Consider the following 17,541-nt stretch of genomic DNA (forward strand, 5'->3'; position numbering starts at 1 on the left):
TCTGATCGCCAATGCATATAAATTGGGTAAATAGAGCACACAAAATCAACAAAAAATTCAAGACATGCATTAAAAATAACAGTACTCAGAATTATTGTAAGAGAGGATTCGAGTCATGATGCTCATTCAGAGCTAAAGGACCAGGGAATTGTGTTTTTGTTTTGTTTTTTATTATATGCATTGGATCTGATATGTAGAGGACCTCCTTCTTGGTGATGTATGAGCTAAGAAGAAGCGCATTGTGGGTGAAACAGCTGTCACTCATCTTCATTGTCCCAGTCTTCATGATGTCCCAATAAAAGTGCTGCTAAGACTTGAGCAGTGTTACTTAACTCCACTCCTCAACACCCACCAACAGATCATATGTTCAGGTTGGAAACGGAGTAATTCCACCACCTGTGCAACATTATTGAAATCCTGAAAACATGGTCTCTTGGTGGGTCTTGAGGACTGGCGTTGAGAAACACTGAGTAACCAGTGGTGAGTGTCAATTTTTTTTTTTTTTTTTATTTGCTCACTTTATCTTGTGTTAAACTTTTTTTTTTTTTTTTTTTTTTTTTTAGTTGAGCACCACTGAGTCTGGCTTTTTTCCGGATTAACAGTCTACTATTTATCAGTGGTTGCCTCACAATACTATGCCTCATTGAGTAATGAACAGTTCACTTTAAATGTATGACTTTTCATTTTACATGACTATTGTAACGTCCTTCACTGTACATTTTAGACCTTTCTTTGTATTCTCTTCTTAGCCCTCCGTCAGACATGAGAAAACTTACCCGCACGGGACGTTCCTGGTCTACCCCTGTACTACCACCTAGAAAGCGAGGGCGCCATCCCCGAAAAGCTCTTCAAGCACATAACTCGGAAATCGTAAGGAATGATGAAAGGAAGGAGGATTCTCAGCCTACCGGACTTAACACTGATATTGTAAAAAATGTCCCGGATCATGACATGCAGCTACATCACCTGAAGAATTCCATTACCAATTACTTTGGGGCAGCTGGCAGAATAGCTTGTGGGGAAAAATACCGCATTTTGGCTCGCCGAGTAACACTTGACGGGAAAGTGCAGTATCTTGTGGAGTGGGATGGCGCCACTGCCTCCTGACCTAGTCTGACAGCTGTGATTTTTTTTTTTTTTTTTTTTTTGTTTTGTTTCCCCCCTCCCTTATGTTGAAGTGCTAAGTAACTTATTATTCGTCCCTTTACTGCCAAGGTGCCTACAACACGCATGGTAGCAAATGGGTGCTGGAATAGAGGAAAAAAAATATAGGTCTATTTTTGAATGCATTTGTATGGTGAAACTAGAGAGCATTGCTTTTAACCAAATATCTGCAACGGTGCACATCTGCGAGAATGGCGTGGTTTACAGTATTCTTCTTAGTCAAGCATTAATGTGTTGTATGTGTAATGTGGGGTTTGTGTGTAGTGCAGGTTAACCCTTTACGAGAAGGGTTGTCATTCTATTCCAACTCTTGTTACCTCCGTGTTTCATACATTAGGTGAAATTTTCAATCCGTTATTTCCCCAGTGTGCAAATCGTCATTGTTCTAGGACTCCCTGTGTTACAGATGGTTACCAGACAGGTTAGTGCGATCTACACTCTCAATACTGCAAATAAGAGCAGTAGCATCAAGTGACATGATCAAGATGTTTCAGTCTTGCGCCTCCGCTCTCCCCGACTTTCACAAAAGTGTGGCTAGACAATTTCTACCTCTATTGTAACGGAAAGATTTGAAGGATTAGCCACTTTCATGGCATGTAGTGGCAAAAAAAAAAAAAATCTCCGTTACTAAATTGCAGCTTTTTTTTAGTCGATTTTGATATCCACCAGCAAATCTGTCAGCCTAACTGGAGCCATTACTCAGGTTTAGAAAAAAGTGACCACAAAAAGGATTTGTATAGGGTGCCCGAACGTATAGCAGAGTATCAAAAACAGCACAACGCACGCCGTTACCATGAGCTGATACTTGTGCACTGAGGTTAACCGTAGTTTGGTTTGTACAGATGAAGCATATTGCCTTATAGACAACACACATGGCACAAATGACGATATTTGTGGTAAGTTTGTGGTTCATTTTCAGGGTCTTTTAAACTCAGGCGAACCTGAAACAGAAATCTCTTGTAGCGCGATTTTTTTTTTTATTTTTTTTTTGTTTTATTTTACTGAAGCTTCTTTTGTCTAAGTTTCCTGTGTTTTTTTAACTTTTTTTTTTTTTATGTGCTGTTGAATGGTCGGGTCACTCCTTTCTCCTTTTAACCTCTTTGTGTTTTTAGAAACCTAAAGTGGTTAATAGACGTTCAAAAGTCTTCACATAATCTTTCTACTAAGAAATGCACATGTTCATTCTTTTGAGCATTTTCTAATAATTTTTTTTGTCGTTTTCCTGCAATGGAATTCGTCTGGAAGCCATGTGCATATACCCCCACGCTATCAACATTGCAGTACAAACTGCTAGAACTGCAGTCACTTTTAACGGGAACCTGTCAGGTCCAATATGCACCCAGAACCATGAGCAGTTCTGGGTGCATATAACTAATCCCTGCCTAAAGGGCCATTTACACGCTGCGACATTGCTAACGATATATCGTTGGGGTCACGGTATTTGTGACGCACATCCGGTGTCATTAATGACGTTGCAGCGTGTAATACGTATGAGCAACCTTAAACGATCGCAAAAGGGGCAAAAATCATTGGTATGTGAGACGTCGTTCACTTAGCAAAAATCGTTGCCTATTCAGTAGCGAGGTTGTTTGTCGTACCTGCGGCAGCACACATCGCTATATGTGACACCGCAGGAACGAGCAACAACCTCGTACCTGCAGCCGGCCGCAATGAGGAAGGAAGTAGGTGGGCGGGATGCTCGTCCCGCTTATCTCCGCCCCTCCGTTTCTATTGGACGGCGCTGTGACGGCGCACATACCGCCCCCTTAGAAAGGAGGCGGTTTGCCAGCCAGAGCGCCTTCGCAGGGGAAGGTAAGTCCATGTGACTGGTGTAAGCAATGCTCTGCGCCACGGGCAGCGATTTGCCCGTGACGCAAAAAGACGGGGGCGGGTACGCTCGCTAGCGCTATCTGTACCGATATCGCAGCTTGTAAAGTACCCTTAAAGGGAACCTGTCAGCAGAAATTTCGCCCAAAACCTAAAAGATTCCCCCTCTGCAGCTCCTGGGCTGCATTCTAGAAAGGTCCCTGTCATTATTGTGCCCCATGTGAGACCAAAATAAAGACTTTATAAAGTGGTACCTTTTTGTATTAAGATACTGTAAATGTGACACGGGGGCGGGCTTTCTGGCGTCCGTTATTCTGCCTCCTGGTCCTGTATGCCTCCTCCCATCGCTCCTTTCCATAGCTGATGCACCGCCCACTGCTCCAGCCATCCCCGCGCATGCCCAGTGCCAGTCTCACGGGACTGAGCAGTGTGAGTGCTGGTGACGTGTGCGCAGGCAAGTGATTATGGGCGGGGCTGTGATTATCAGCAAGTACCCGCCCATAATCTCGTGAGCGCGCAAACCTCACCAGCGGTCACACTGTGCTCAGGGTAGATGCTAGACTGTATGGGCTGCTTCCAGGGATGACGTCCCTTTTGTCACGTGATAGGGGCGTTTTCAAAATACTATCACGTGACAAAAGGGACGTCATCCCTGGAAGCAGCCCATACAGTCTAGCATCTACCCTGAGCACAGTGTGACCGCTGGTGAGGTTTGCGCGCTCACGAGATTATGGGCGGGGTACTTGCTGATAACAATCACAGCCCCGCCCATAATCACTTGCCTGCGCACACGTCACCAGCGGTCACACTGCTCAGTCCCGTGAGACTGGCACTGGGCATGCGCGGGGATGGCTGGAGCAGTGGGCGGTGCATCAGCTATGGAAAGGAGCGATGGGGGCGGCATACAGGACCAGGAGGCAGAATAACGGACGCCAGAGAGCCCGCCCCCATGTCACATTTACAGTATCTGAATACAAAAAGGTACCCCTTTATAAAGTCTTTATTTTGGTCTCACTGGGGGCACAAAAATAACAGGGACCTTTCTAGAATCAAAAACCAGAAAAGAGAGTCACTGACACTACCTTAATGCAGAAAAGTACAAGTTTATTGGACAATAAAAAACACATAGATTAAAAGAGGTTCAAAGATGGAGTGCTGGAGGGGATACAAAAAACGGGGAGCTGCATACCACTGCTGAAAATGTACAAAAAGTGCATCAAATAGTGGCTGGGGGACCTGTGTCGCCAGGTAATAATTCAGAAGTCAGCTCAAAACCTGCAAAAGATTGCCATATAAACCACAGTAAGGTGCTGCCTAGTGCAAGAATACTGGGCGCAAAAGGTGGTATAATGAGTGCCCAGCACACAAGCACCATGCCTGACAAGAATAAAGCCGGGGAGGAAATAGACCCCTAGCACATGGCAGGAAACATATAAATTTGCAGGTCAGAGCAATAACAGTGAACAGGGACACGTACCCATAATAACCAGTCAGCAGACGGACGTGCAGCTCCACAGACCCCAACGCGTTTCGCGAGGGCTTCTTCACTGGGGGTCGCAATGTACGGTGTGTTTCCCAAGGTATAAATACATACAGAGCAGCTGCTCTGTATGTATTTATACCTTGGGAAACACACCGTACATTGCGACCCCCAGTGAAGAAGCCCTCGCGAAACGCGTTGGGGTCTGTGGAGCTGCACGTCCGTCTGCTGACTGGTTATTATGGGTACGTGTCCCTGTTCACTGTTATTGCTCTGACCTGCAAATTTATATGTTTCCTGCCATGTGCTAGGGGTCTATTTCCTCCCCGGCTTTATTCTTGTCAGGCATGGTGCTTGTGTGCTGGGCACTCATTATACCACCTTTTGCGCCCAGTATTCTTGCACTAGGCAGCACCTTACTGTGGTTTATATGGCAATCTTTTGCAGGTTTTGAGCTGACTTCTGAATTATTACCTGGCGACACAGGTCCCCCAGCCACTATTTGATGCACTTTTTGTACATTTTCAGCAGTGGTATGCAGCTCCCCGTTTTTTGTATCCCCTCCAGCACTCCATCTTTGAACCTCTTTTAATCTATGTGTTTTTTATTGTCCAATAAACTTGTACTTTTCTGCATTAAGGTAGTGTCAGTGACTCTCTTTTCTGGTTTTTGATACTTATGGAGTCTCTACCAGGGATTTATCATTATTTTTGTTAGCCTATATAGGGGTTATGGTGATCGGAGGTGATCACCAAAAATCTCCCCCGTTTGTTCAGATGTTGTTTATATTTACCTTTCTAGAATGCAGCCCAGGAGCTGCAGAGGGGGAATCTTAGGTTTTGGGCGAAATTTCTGCTGACAGGTTCCCTTTAACTATCCCTATATACACTAGCATAGATAGAGATCTTTAGAAAAAGTATTTCCAAAAATATTTTACCGTATGCTAATGAGCGAGGGGACCAGTTCCCCGGCCAGTCACTCACATTAGCATATTAGTACGCCCCTATGGGTGTGCTAACATGCTAATGAATGTGCAGCATCAGAGGATGAGCTCACTCACCTTTTTGTAGCAAAATATCAATGGCCAGATGTTGACTTTAAGTAGAAAAGTATGAAAACTAAATTCATGCGTTTGCAGTATAGTATGTGTGCTGTCAGACCTGCCTGTCAAAACTGCTCGGTGAAGCTTATAGACAGATGTGCTTCACCCGTATACACCAATTAGCGCACAATACCACCCTGCGAGCCGCACATGGAAGGATCGTTTACTGCCCCAATGAGTTGATACTGTCATTAACCACAAACAAGTAAACCCATGAACTTTTTACCTCTAGTAAACACAATTTTTCATCTCCCCCCCCCCCCCAAAAAAAATTAATGTACCTGAATATAAAAAAATACATATATTAGCTACAGTCTCTGCACTGCCAATCTCTGGGATTTTGCTCTGCTCTGATATTTTTTCACCATGGTGGTGTGGTTTTTTTTTTTTGTTTTTTTTTTTTTTTCAAATTGGTGATCGGAAGGTTTTTTTTTTATACATTGGTGAGAGGCACATGATTTATTATTGACAGGAGGATAATGTGCTCAGCTACTGAAGCAGTTAGTTATTTATGGCCATTTGTTGTAATCTCGTACAAATAATTTGACTTCATAGTAGAATCAGTGGTGCTGTAGCCTTCTCTGCCTTCATTAATTCTAGATATTGACTGGCGCTGTTTTGTTCAAGCAATGTATTTAAGAAATCTTTTATATTTTGTAAATTGTTTATGTATGTACCTAGTTAGGTAGACCGCCTCGTTTTATTGTTTCTTTCCAAATGTGATCTATGCAATATATTGTTTTACTTGCATTATTTTTTTTTTGTTTTCTAATTGCGACCAACACAGGGGAAATTTAGATTTTGTACGTTTTGATCATTTGTAGCATTTTCACAGTTTTGCAAATAGCCAGAAATAGACGTTTTGTAATATATTTTGCTGGCTTTTTTTTTTGTTCAAGAATTTTATATTAAAGGGGAACACGTTGCTAAACCTTCACTGTAAATGACTGCTGTTTTTGGCCAGCGGTGTATTGTGCCTACCTTCCTTTAAGTATTTTTCTGTGCTACTACAAAAAGTTGATTAACCATACCTAATAATTGGTATTTATTCCCTTATTTTCCTCCGGTTTGTATTGACACAGAAAATCATATATTTTTTTTCTGCCAGCTAAAAGGTTAATTTTGTGTTTCTTGCTAAAAAAAAAAAAAAAAAAAAAAAGTTCAAGGTATATTTGTAAAGTTTTGTACAGAACATCCCAGAATGTCACTTTTTTAATAGAACATTGTTTCATTTGTTTTTAGAATTACAAATACCACTGATTTACATGACGTATCATCCTATTTATCTTCTAAAGGAAATTGCTACTTTCAGTAATACAGCTGTATCCTTTTTTTCTTGTCATTGCAGCCCCATGATTAAAGTGCATTACTGTAGAAAATAAGTCCTATTCCTTCTTGTTGTTCTCAGTGCTTCAGGAGGGGTTCACTTCTTCAATTCCAGCAATAGCCTATGTATAGAGTCCTTACAGTTCTATATGAACAATAGCATGTGTCTATTGGGCATTATATTCAAACACTTGTTATTGACATGAACTTCTTACCATATATTCGTAACCATCCAATACACGCATGCAAATACATCAAGCCATGGATGTCCATAAATTAAGTTATGGGTAATTGTGAAAAATGGCATAGGGAAAAAAAGTATTGAACACATGAGGTGCAAAAAGCCAAGGAAAGTCATGACACCAGCTGATTTTCAAAGGAATCCTGACACTTAGAAGTTGGGTCAACTAATGGCTCATAAAAAGGTTTCTCATTATCAGGGTGCCACACAAGAAAAATCTCAATTGGTAAAACCAGTGAGCTGTCTCAGACCTTCACAACCTTAATGTTGCAAAACATACGGATGTTAGGTTACAGAATAATTTCTAAAGTAAACAAACGGCAAATCACCCTAAAAACACTAACAGTGAAAATTGGAGGTGGGAACATCGCCCATGGAGGTCTCAGGTTGAAGATATTGCCATATTTCCTGATTTTAGCTTTCCATAGATAAGAAATATGGCCTATACAACCCCATCCATGTGTGTGATGCGTAGCTCACAGAGTTATGTATGATCATGCATGTCATTTCCCTTGAGATCATAATGCCAAAAATGTGTGTCCCATAACTGTAGGACCTGTGCTTGTCACATCCCTCGCCACAAATATTCACAACTGGAAAACCAGTGCCAGTCTGTCTACTGTATTTCTTTTGAAGGGGGAAAAGCGTTCTCCACACAGTGGTGAATTTTCTCACTTAATGACCTCTTACCCAGAATGTCGACTTTCCACCATTTAACCTTACTTGGTCACTTGTATTCTTTGTCGCTCCATTGGGAGACCCAGACAATTGGGTGTATAGCTTCTGCCTCCGGAGGCAACACAAAGTATTACACTTTAAAAAGTGTAACCCCTCCCCTCTGCCTATACACCCTCCCGTGGATCACGGGCTCCTCAGTTTTTATGCTTTGTGTGAAAGGAGGCACACATCCACTCATGCATTCTCATATTAGTTATGTCGGTTGGAAGAAAAGAGGGCCCCCACGGGGCCCCCGGCATGTTCCCTTCTCACCCCACTACGTCGGCGGTGTTGTTAAGGTTGAGGTACCCATTGCGGGTACAAAGGCCGGAGCCTCATGCCGTCTCCTTCACCACCCCTTAGCGGCTCTGGGAGAAGTGGGATCCTGAGCGGTCATCCATTTACTGGGACCGTGCTCCCTCCGCAGCCCCTGTGGGAATCTGCCGGACCGGAGTCTATTCAACCTCAGGGACCGGGCCCTGCAACTCTAAGGTACTCTGTGTCCCCATTGGGGACTGTGCAGGGAGCGCACCTTATTCCCGGACGCTGCGGCAGCTGCTGAATTGAGAAGGCCGGTGGACTTCCGCGCCGACCGTGCCTGCTTGTCGGGCGGGGTCTCAAATTTAGTCCCCGGCTTCATCGCGGCCTACTCGCAAAAATCCCGCCCCCGGGCCTGCCTGTCAGGGGTAAGGGCGGGACTGCCGACCTGACGTCGGATGTGAGGGCCGGAGCATCCTGTATGTTTCCTCCCCCCTCACTGATCACTGTGGGGACCCCAGATTCCCGCACTTTCCTGGCGCCGCCCACGGCTCCACTCCTCCCCTGAGAGCTCCGGCAGCCATTTTTTGGCATTCTGCCGGTGGAGGATTCTCAGTGAAGAGCTCTGCAGCTCCGGGGGACCTAAGGCAGGGAATCTGGAGGACACACACTCCGCTTTTTAGCGGTCGGCAAGCCACACCGGTCACCCGGTGCTGGTCCCCCTAGGGTGCCGGAATAGATACGTATTTATATATATATATTTCTGTTCGGTCGGGCTGTATACCCTTTTTTGCCCATATACCCTCAGTGATCATTCTCCTAGGAGACAACAGCATGTCGTCCACAAGGAGCAAATCTGTTAAGGCACAGGGTTTTTTGCTCTTGTGGGGCTATGTTACCTGCGGGTTCCACCTACCCTCACTGTGAGCAATGCTCGACCCCTGTTTCGCTTGCTCAGCCGGAGCCTCGGTCACTAGTGGGCCCCTCGGCTCATGTAGACCCCCCTGCTCCCCCTGTCCATGCGGCAGGGACAGAGTTCGCCTCTTTTGCTGAGAAACTCTGAGTCACTTTCACAATCCATGGCTCAGTCTATGGACAAATGGTCTGCCAAGCTGCTAGAAGCTTTGCAGTCCAGACCGGTCCTTACACAGGCCCCGGCCCCTGTTGGATCGTCGCCTCCAGGCCCCTCTCGGTCCGCGCCGCAGCGCGCTCCCAGGTTGGGCCCTAGGTCTCACGTGGAGGACTCCTGCCCGGACCACAGTCCTAGACAGGCTAAGCGGGCTCGCTGGGAATCTTCCCCGACTTCTTCACGCTGCTCGGGTTCCCAGCTTGAGGACTCGCTGGAGGACAAGGCGGACGTCGCAGCTCAGGGCTCTGACCCTGACGTCGCCCTGAACCTTGATACACCTGAAGGGGACGCCTTAGTGAATGATCTTATCTCGTCCATCAACCAGGTGTTGGATCTCTCTCCCCCGCCTCCTCCTGTAGAGGAGTCGGCGTCTCAGCAGGAGAAACACCAGTTTCGGTTCCCCAAACGTACACGTAGTGCGTTTTTCGATCACTCTAACTTCAGAGATGCTGTCCAGAAGCCCAGAGTGGTTCCGGACAAGCGCTTTACTAAGCGCCTTACTGACACGCGTTATCCCTTCCCCTCTGAAGTCGTTAAGGGTTGGGCTCAATGTCCCAAGGTGGATCCTCCAGTCTCTAGATTGGCGGCTAGATCTGTGGTATCGGTTGCAGATGGCTCATCGCTAAAGGATGCCACTGACAGGCAGATAGAGCTCCTGGTGAAGTCCATCTATGAAGCCACGGGCGCGTCTTTTGCCCCGGCCTTTGCAGCCGTGTGGGCACTCCAAGCTATCTCAGCTTGTCTGGCTGAGATTAATGCTGTCACACGTAATTCTGCTCCGCAAGTTGCGTCTTTGACTTCTCAAGCGTCAGCTTTTTCTTCCTACGCCATGAACGCAGTCCTAGACTCTGCTAGCCGTACAGCTGTGGCATCCGCTAACTCTGTGGCAGTCCGCAGGGCCATGTGGCTGCGCGAATGGAAGGCAGACTCTGCCTCCAAGAGGTTCTTGTTTCCTGCCAGCGTTGAGAAACACGTGATGGTGTCTCCGCAGTGGTTGATGTTGATCTCCCTAAGGTCAACCATCCTTGCTCCAAGAGGTTCTTAACCGGTTTGCCGTTTTCTGGCGACCGCTTGTTTGGCGAACGATTGGATGAGATTATTAAGGAATCCAAGGGAAAGGACTCCTCCTTACCACAGTCCAAACCTAAGAGACCTCAGCAACGGAAAATACAATCGAGGTTTCGGTCCTTTCGTCCCTCCGCCAAGCCCCAATCCTCTTCGTCCAGCAGGCCGGAGAAAGGCCAGAGGAACTCCTATGCGTGGCGGTACAAGTCACGCCCCCAAAAGGCCGCAGGAGGCACTGCCTCCAAGGCGGCCTCCTCATGACTCTCGGCATCCCCGAGCCGCATCCTCGGTTGGTGGCAGGCTCTCCCGCTTTGGCGACGCCTGGTGGCCACATGTTCAAGACCGATGGGTGAGAGACATTCTGTCTCATGGTTACAGGATAGAGTTCAGCTCTCGTCCTCCGGCTCGTTTCTTCAGAACCTCTCAGGCCGACGCACTTTTTCAGGCAGTGGACGCTCTGAAGACAGGAGGAGTTGTGATCCCCGTTCCCCTTCAGGAACGTGGTCGCGGCTTTTACTCCAACTTGTTCGTGGTGCCAAAAAAGGACGGATCATTCCGTCCCGTTCTGGACCTCAAACTACTCAACAGACATGTGAGAACCAGACGGTTTCGGATGGAATTTCTCCGCTCAGTCATCGCCTCGATGTCACAAGGAGACTTCCTAGCATCGATCGACATCAAGGATGCTTATCTCCACGTGCCGATCGCACCCGAACATCAACGCTTCTTGCGTTTCGCCATCGGGGACGAACACCTTCAGTTCGTGGCATTGCCTTTCGGCCTGGCGACAGCCCCACGGGTGTTCACCAAGGTCATGGCATCTGTTGTGGCGGTCCTACACTCTCAGGGCCACTCGGTGATTCCCTACTTAGACGATCTCCCTAAGGTCAACCATCCTTGCTCCAAGAGGTTCTTAACCGGTTTGCCGTTTTCTGGCGACCGCTTGTTTGGCGAACGATTGGATGAGATTATTAAGGAATCCAAGGGAAAGGACTCCTCCTTACCACAGTCCAAACCTAAGAGACCTCAGCAACGGAAAATACAATCGAGGTTTCGGTCCTTTCGTCCCTCCGCCAAGCCCCAATCCTCTTCGTCCAGCAGGCCGGAGAAAGGCCAGAGGAACTCCTATGCGTGGCGGTACAAGTCACGCCCCCAAAAGGCCGCAGGAGGCACTGCCTCCAAGGCGGCCTCCTCATGACTCTCGGCATCCCCGAGCCGCATCCTCGGTTGGTGGCAGGCTCTCCCGCTTTGGCGACGCCTGGTGGCCACATGTTCAAGACCGATGGGTGAGAGACATTCTGTCTCATGGTTACAGGATAGAGTTCAGCTCTCGTCCTCCGGCTCGTTTCTTCAGAACCTCTCAGGCCGACGCACTTTTTCAGGCAGTGGACGCTCTGAAGACAGGAGGAGTTGTGATCCCCGTTCCCCTTCAGGAACGTGGTCGCGGCTTTTACTCCAACTTGTTCGTGGTGCCAAAAAAGGACGGATCATTCCGTCCCGTTCTGGACCTCAAACTACTCAACAGACATGTGAGAACCAGACGGTTTCGGATGGAATTTCTCCGCTCAGTCATCGCCTCGATGTCACAAGGAGACTTCCTAGCATCGATCGACATCAAGGATGCTTATCTCCACGTGCCGATCGCACCCGAACATCAACGCTTCTTGCGTTTCGCCATCGGGGACGAACACCTTCAGTTCGTGGCATTGCCTTTCGGCCTGGCGACAGCCCCACGGGTGTTCACCAAGGTCATGGCATCTGTTGTGGCGGTCCTACACTCTCAGGGCCACTCGGTGATTCCCTACTTAGACGATCTCCTAGTCAGGGCACCTTCTCGGGTGGCGTGTCAACACAGCCTTACCGTCGCTCTGGCGACTCTCCAGCAGTTCGGGTGGATCATCAACTTCCCGAAATCCAAGTTGACACCGACCCAATCACTGACTTACCTCGGGATGGAGTTTCATACACAGTCAGCGGTAGTCAAGCTACCGCGGGACAAACGGCTTTCTCTGCAGGCAGGGGTGTAATCACTTCTTCAGGGTCAGTCACACCCCTTAAGGCGCCTCATGCACTTCCTGGGGAAGATGGTGGCAGCGATGGAGGCAGTGCCGTTTGCGCAATTCCATCTGCGGCCACTCCAATGGGACATTCTCCGCAAATGGGACAGGTCGGCTTTCCTCGACAGGAACGTCTCTCTTTCCCTTGCAACCAAGACGTCTCTTCAGTGGTGGCTCCTTCCCAATTCTGTATCGCAGGGAAAATCCTTCCTACCCCCAACCTGGGCTGTGGTCACCACGGACGCGAGCCTGTCAGGGTGGGGAGCGGTTTTTCTCCACCACAGGGCTCAGGGAACCTGGACTCCGATAGTCTTCCCTTCAGATCAATGTTCTGGAGATAAGGGCAGTGTATCTAGCCCTATTGGCTTTCCATCGGTGGCTGGAGGGCAGGCAGATCCGTATCCAGTCGGACAACGCCACTGCCGTCGCATACATCAACCACCAAGGCGGCACTCGCAGTCGTCAAGCCTTCCAGGAAGTCCGGCGGATTCTGCAGTGGGTGGAAGCCACAGCCTCCACCATCTCCGCAGTTCACATCCCGGGCGTAGAAAACTGGGAAGCAGATTTTCTCAGTCGTCAGGGCATGGATGCGGGGGAATGGTCTCTACACCCAGAAGTGTTTCGAGAGATCTGTCGTCGCTGGGGAACGCCGGACGTCGATCTCATGGCGTCACGGCACAACAACAAAGTCCCGGCATTCATGGCTCGGTCTCAGGATCACAGAGCTCTGGCGGCGGACGCGTTAGTTCAGGATTGGTCGCAGTTTCGACTGCCTTATGTGTTTACTCCTCTGGCGATGCTGCCCAGAGTGTTACGCAAGATCAGGTCCGACTGCCGTCGCGCCATTCTCGTCGCTCCAGACTGGCCGAGGCGGTCGTGGTACCCGGATCTGTGGCATCTCACGGTGGGTCAACCGTGGGCGCTTCCAGACCGCCCAGACTTGCTGTCACAAGGTCCGTTTTTCCATCTGAATTCTGTGGCCCTCAACCTGACTGTGTGGCCATTGAGTCCTGGCTCCTAGCGTCTTCAGGGTTATCTCAGGATGTCATTGCCACCATGAGACAGGCCAGGAAACCAACGTCCGCCAAGATCTATTACAGGTCTTGGCAAATCTTCTTATCCTGGTGCTCTGATAACTGTTTTCCTCCATGGCCGTTTGCCTTACCCACTTTTCTTTCATTCCTTCAATCCAGAATGGACAAGGGTTTGTCACTCGGCTCTCTCAAGGGCCAGGTATCGGCGCTCTCCGTATTTTTTCAAAAGCGCCTAGCCAGGCTTCCGCAGGTCCGCACGTTCCTGCAGGGAGTTTGCCACATAGTCCCACCTTATAAGCGTCCGCTGGAACCCTGGGATCTTAACAGGGTGCTAACGGCTCTTCAGAAACCACCTTTCGAGCCGCTGCGGGATGTCTCTTTATCACGTCTTTCGCAGAAGGTGGCCTTTTTAGTGGCAGTTAATCACTCCGGAGAGTGTCTGAGCTTGCAGCGCTGTCATGCAAAGCCCCCTTCCTGGTGTTTCACCAGGATAAGGTGGTTCTGCGTCCTGTCCCGGAATTTCTCCCTAAGGTGGTATCTCCTTTTCATCTTAATCAGGATATCTCCTTGCCTTCATTTTGCCCTAATCCAATTCACCAATGTGAAAAGGATTTGCACTCCTTGGATCTGGTGAGAGCACTCCGACTCTACGTGTCTCGCATGGCGCCCCTGCGTCGTTCAGATGCGCTCTTTGTCCTTGTCGCTGGCCAGCGTAAGGGTTCGCAGGCTTCCAAGTCAACCTTGGCTCGGTGGATCAAGGAACCGATTCTCGAAGCCTACCGTTCTTCTGGGCTTCCGCTTCCTTCAGGGCTGAAAGCCCATTCTACCAGAGCCGTGGGTGCGTCCTGGGCTTTGCGGCACCGGGCTACGGCTCAGCAGGTGTGTCAGGCGGCTACCTGGTCTAGTCTGCACACTTTCACGAAACACTATCAAGTGCATACCTATGCTTCGGCAGACGCCAGTCTAGGTAGGCGAGTCCTTCAGGCGGCGGTTGCCCACCTGTAAGAGGGGGCCGTTTTCGGCTCTTTTTATTGAGGCATTCTTTTACCCACCCAGGGACTGCTTTTGGACGTCCCAATTGTCTGGGTCTCCCAATGGAGCGACAAAGAAGAAGGGAATTTTGTTTACTTACCGTAAATTCCTTTTCTTCTAGCTCCTATTGGGAGACCCAGCACCCGCCCCTGTACCCTTCGGGCTGGTTGTTCTTTTGTGTACACATGTTGTTCATGTTGAATTGTTCTTTTGGTTCATGGTTTTCAGTTCTCCGAACATCCTTCGGATTGAATTTACCCTAGACCAATTTATAAGTTTTCTCCTTCCTGCTTTTGCACCAAAACTGAGGAGCCCGTGATCCACGGGACGGTGTATAGGCAGAGGGGAGGGGTTACACTTTTTAAAGTGTAATACTTTGTGTGGCTTCCGGAGGCAGAAGCTATACACCCAATTGTCTGGGTCTCCCAATAGGAGCTAGAAGAAAAGGAATTTACGGTAAGTAAACAAAATTCCCTTCTTCCTTTTAAAGCAAATAAATTCCCTATTATGGCTAGCTATGGAGGTACAGTTTGAACCATAGTGTGCTGTTTCTGCTTTAGTCCAAATCGGGCTGTGTGCATGTTCTAGCACCCAATTAAAGGCGATCTTGACAATGTGTAGAGGACTTTAGGAAGATCTAGGAACTGCATAGTTTGTTTCCAGGTATAACATCTTATTGGGTAGTCTTTTTAACAAATATAATGGGGGAGAGGCCTTTCTTTTTGGCCCCCCAAAAAATTATATAATGGTCTTCTCCTATGCTTTTTCATAGAGTGCACAGCAAAGTTATTCTCAAACTGGCTGCTGATGGGGGAGTGAGCACGTTACTGGGCCTGCAAACAAGCTCCATTACTGTAAGATTCGTTTTTCATTCAATAAATCGGTAGACTCAGTACCATGGTATAGGCCACATATGTCCCAAAGTGGGGGGAAGAAAGTGTTTGCCTAGTATTGAGGCTAGGAAATAGCATTCACTAGGTTTTCTATCTCCCCACTCTTCAGTCGCCTATGATGCCTGACAATCTTTGTGGAATGGGTGGTACTTCAACAAGTGACTTTGTCCTATAGGTTTTCCCAAACGCAGACCTAATCCACATGGAAGCAGTTGCCTTGGAGGCTGGCAGATCTGTAACAAGCTCGTTCGGAGAATGATTAAGGTTTCTATGATTTAAGTTGACTTAAGCCATAAACAAATCCAAGCTGTATGCACGCTGTTGTGGGTGTAATAGAAAAAGCTTATTTCGGAATTGATATGCAAAGTAAATACCTCTTTCAGAATAAAACATGGTGACCACCTTGTCTGATGGGGGAAAGGACACTTGCAGGAGCGTGCAGCTGCCATAAATGACAATTTCCAGGAACAAAATTTGGGAGAAGTAACAGACTCAACCTAAAATGTACATCTAAAGGTTCCACAGATTGCCTGTAAGCAGAGGTGCAGTGGGTCACTCTATGAAGGAAGGTTTTAACCTCAGTATGAAAGACCTGAGCATGAGGAAAGTGCATGGAAAGGCAAAACTCTGACCTTTTAAGGCCTGAATCCCAACTTAACTGGAGAAAAAACATAATTTGGAGTATATTACTCATAGGATTCAAGTCGTTTAGCACATTCTAACAAAAGATATAAACTCAAGTTCAGTGGTCTAGTTTAGCAGGCATTGACCATTGTTTGGGTAACAGTCAAAGACCCTTTTGACTTAAGAAGTTCGCCCTTAACAGCTATGACTTTGAACACAGCTTAGGTTAAGTAGGGTAGAATAGCAAAGAAGACAAGTTTGAAAACGCAAGAACACAAACCGCAAAAAGCCGGCTTCCCAACAAATTGTGATGAGACAGCATGCAAAATGGTCCATGGTTAGAGTGCCCAAATGATACAAGAGCTGATGGCAGATCTCTGGAAGAAAAGGTCATTCTCTTGGGTTTCGGTTTTTTTTTTGTGTTTGAGAATATCAGTGACTGTAACGAATGTAGACTGCATAGACAGCTGGAATATGAAGCTCTGCTTTATAAATTCTGGGGGCTCACTTACTTTGACATTTTCCTAATACTACACCCCTCCACTGGTTTATGTAAACAATGGCCATCATAATGTTGGTCTGGACTCAAGCTAGATGGATCTGAAGGAGATAACCAGTGGGAAAGTAGAAAAATGGCTCTCTGCTCTAGTATACAGTGTGTCCACTCATATCCTGTCCACCGCCATTAACTTGAGAACGGCAGCAGCTATAGGAATAGAAGTGGTGTCTAGGTATAGTAAAGTAGCCATACGCTACGCAATGAAACCACCTATAGCGCCACCTGGTGGAAAACAACGGAGTTAGCATTTTTATCTCAAACGGAACGAGATAGACAAAGGTGAATTAAAAATTGTAGGGCATCATCCATTCAATACGAATAGACACCTTGCATACAGAAATGCTATGATATGAAACCCATGAATACCCCCACCCTCTCCCCACCACCACCTCCAAAACATTGAATGCTGGTCACGCATATGGCAATCATTTAACTTTGCTAACCAACAAAGTGTCTCCCGTCAGCTGCAATGCACATCTGGATAGCATACTGTATCTTGCTGCACGTTGTGCAATATGGTAGGTGACACGTTTGCACAAGCATCTGTGATATGTCGTCGTAGGTCCTGCAATGTTGGTCCTGCTGTTTGATGTGACCTCACAGAAAGAAGTCCAATGGGGTCAGGTGAGCGTGGAGGCCACTCCACACAGCCACCATACCCAATGACTTGTAGGAAGGTTGCCATGAGGTATCGCTTCACGTCCGCAGCCTTGTGAGTTTTACATGTTCTAATCATAGCATTTCTGTATGCAAGGTGTCGATTCGTGTTGAATTGATGATGCCCTACAACTTTGTAATTCACTTGTTTTCTCTCTCATTCCATTTTCGAGATAAAAATGCTAACTCCGTTGTTTTCCACCAGGTGGTGCTATAGGTGGTTTCATTGCGTAGCGCATGGCTACTTTACTATACCTAGACAACACTTCTATGCCTATAGCTGCCGCCGTTCTCAAATTAATGGCGGTGGACAGGATATGGGTGGGCACACTGTATAGATGTAGAGGTGAGACTTGACCAGGACCCTATGTGTTGG

General features: G+C 47.5%; 1 protein-coding gene across 1 annotated transcript in view; it reads left to right on the forward strand.

Moving 5' to 3' along the window:
* Window positions 1-6,933, forward strand: part of MTF2 (metal response element binding transcription factor 2) — a 121,212-nt gene extending 114,279 nt beyond the window's left edge. Inside the window, exons 15-16 of the mRNA XM_075322337.1 lie at window positions 750-870; window positions 6,816-6,933. Coding sequence (XP_075178452.1) covers window positions 750-870; window positions 6,816-6,833 — 139 coding nt within the window. The 3' untranslated portion in view covers window positions 6,834-6,933. The remainder of the gene's footprint in view (window positions 1-749; window positions 871-6,815) is intronic.
* The last annotated feature ends 10,608 nt before the right edge of the window (window positions 6,934-17,541 follow it).

This window comes from Anomaloglossus baeobatrachus, chromosome 8 (genome assembly GCF_048569485.1).
Source record: "Anomaloglossus baeobatrachus isolate aAnoBae1 chromosome 8, aAnoBae1.hap1, whole genome shotgun sequence".
Taxonomy (NCBI): domain Eukaryota; kingdom Metazoa; phylum Chordata; class Amphibia; order Anura; family Aromobatidae; genus Anomaloglossus; species Anomaloglossus baeobatrachus.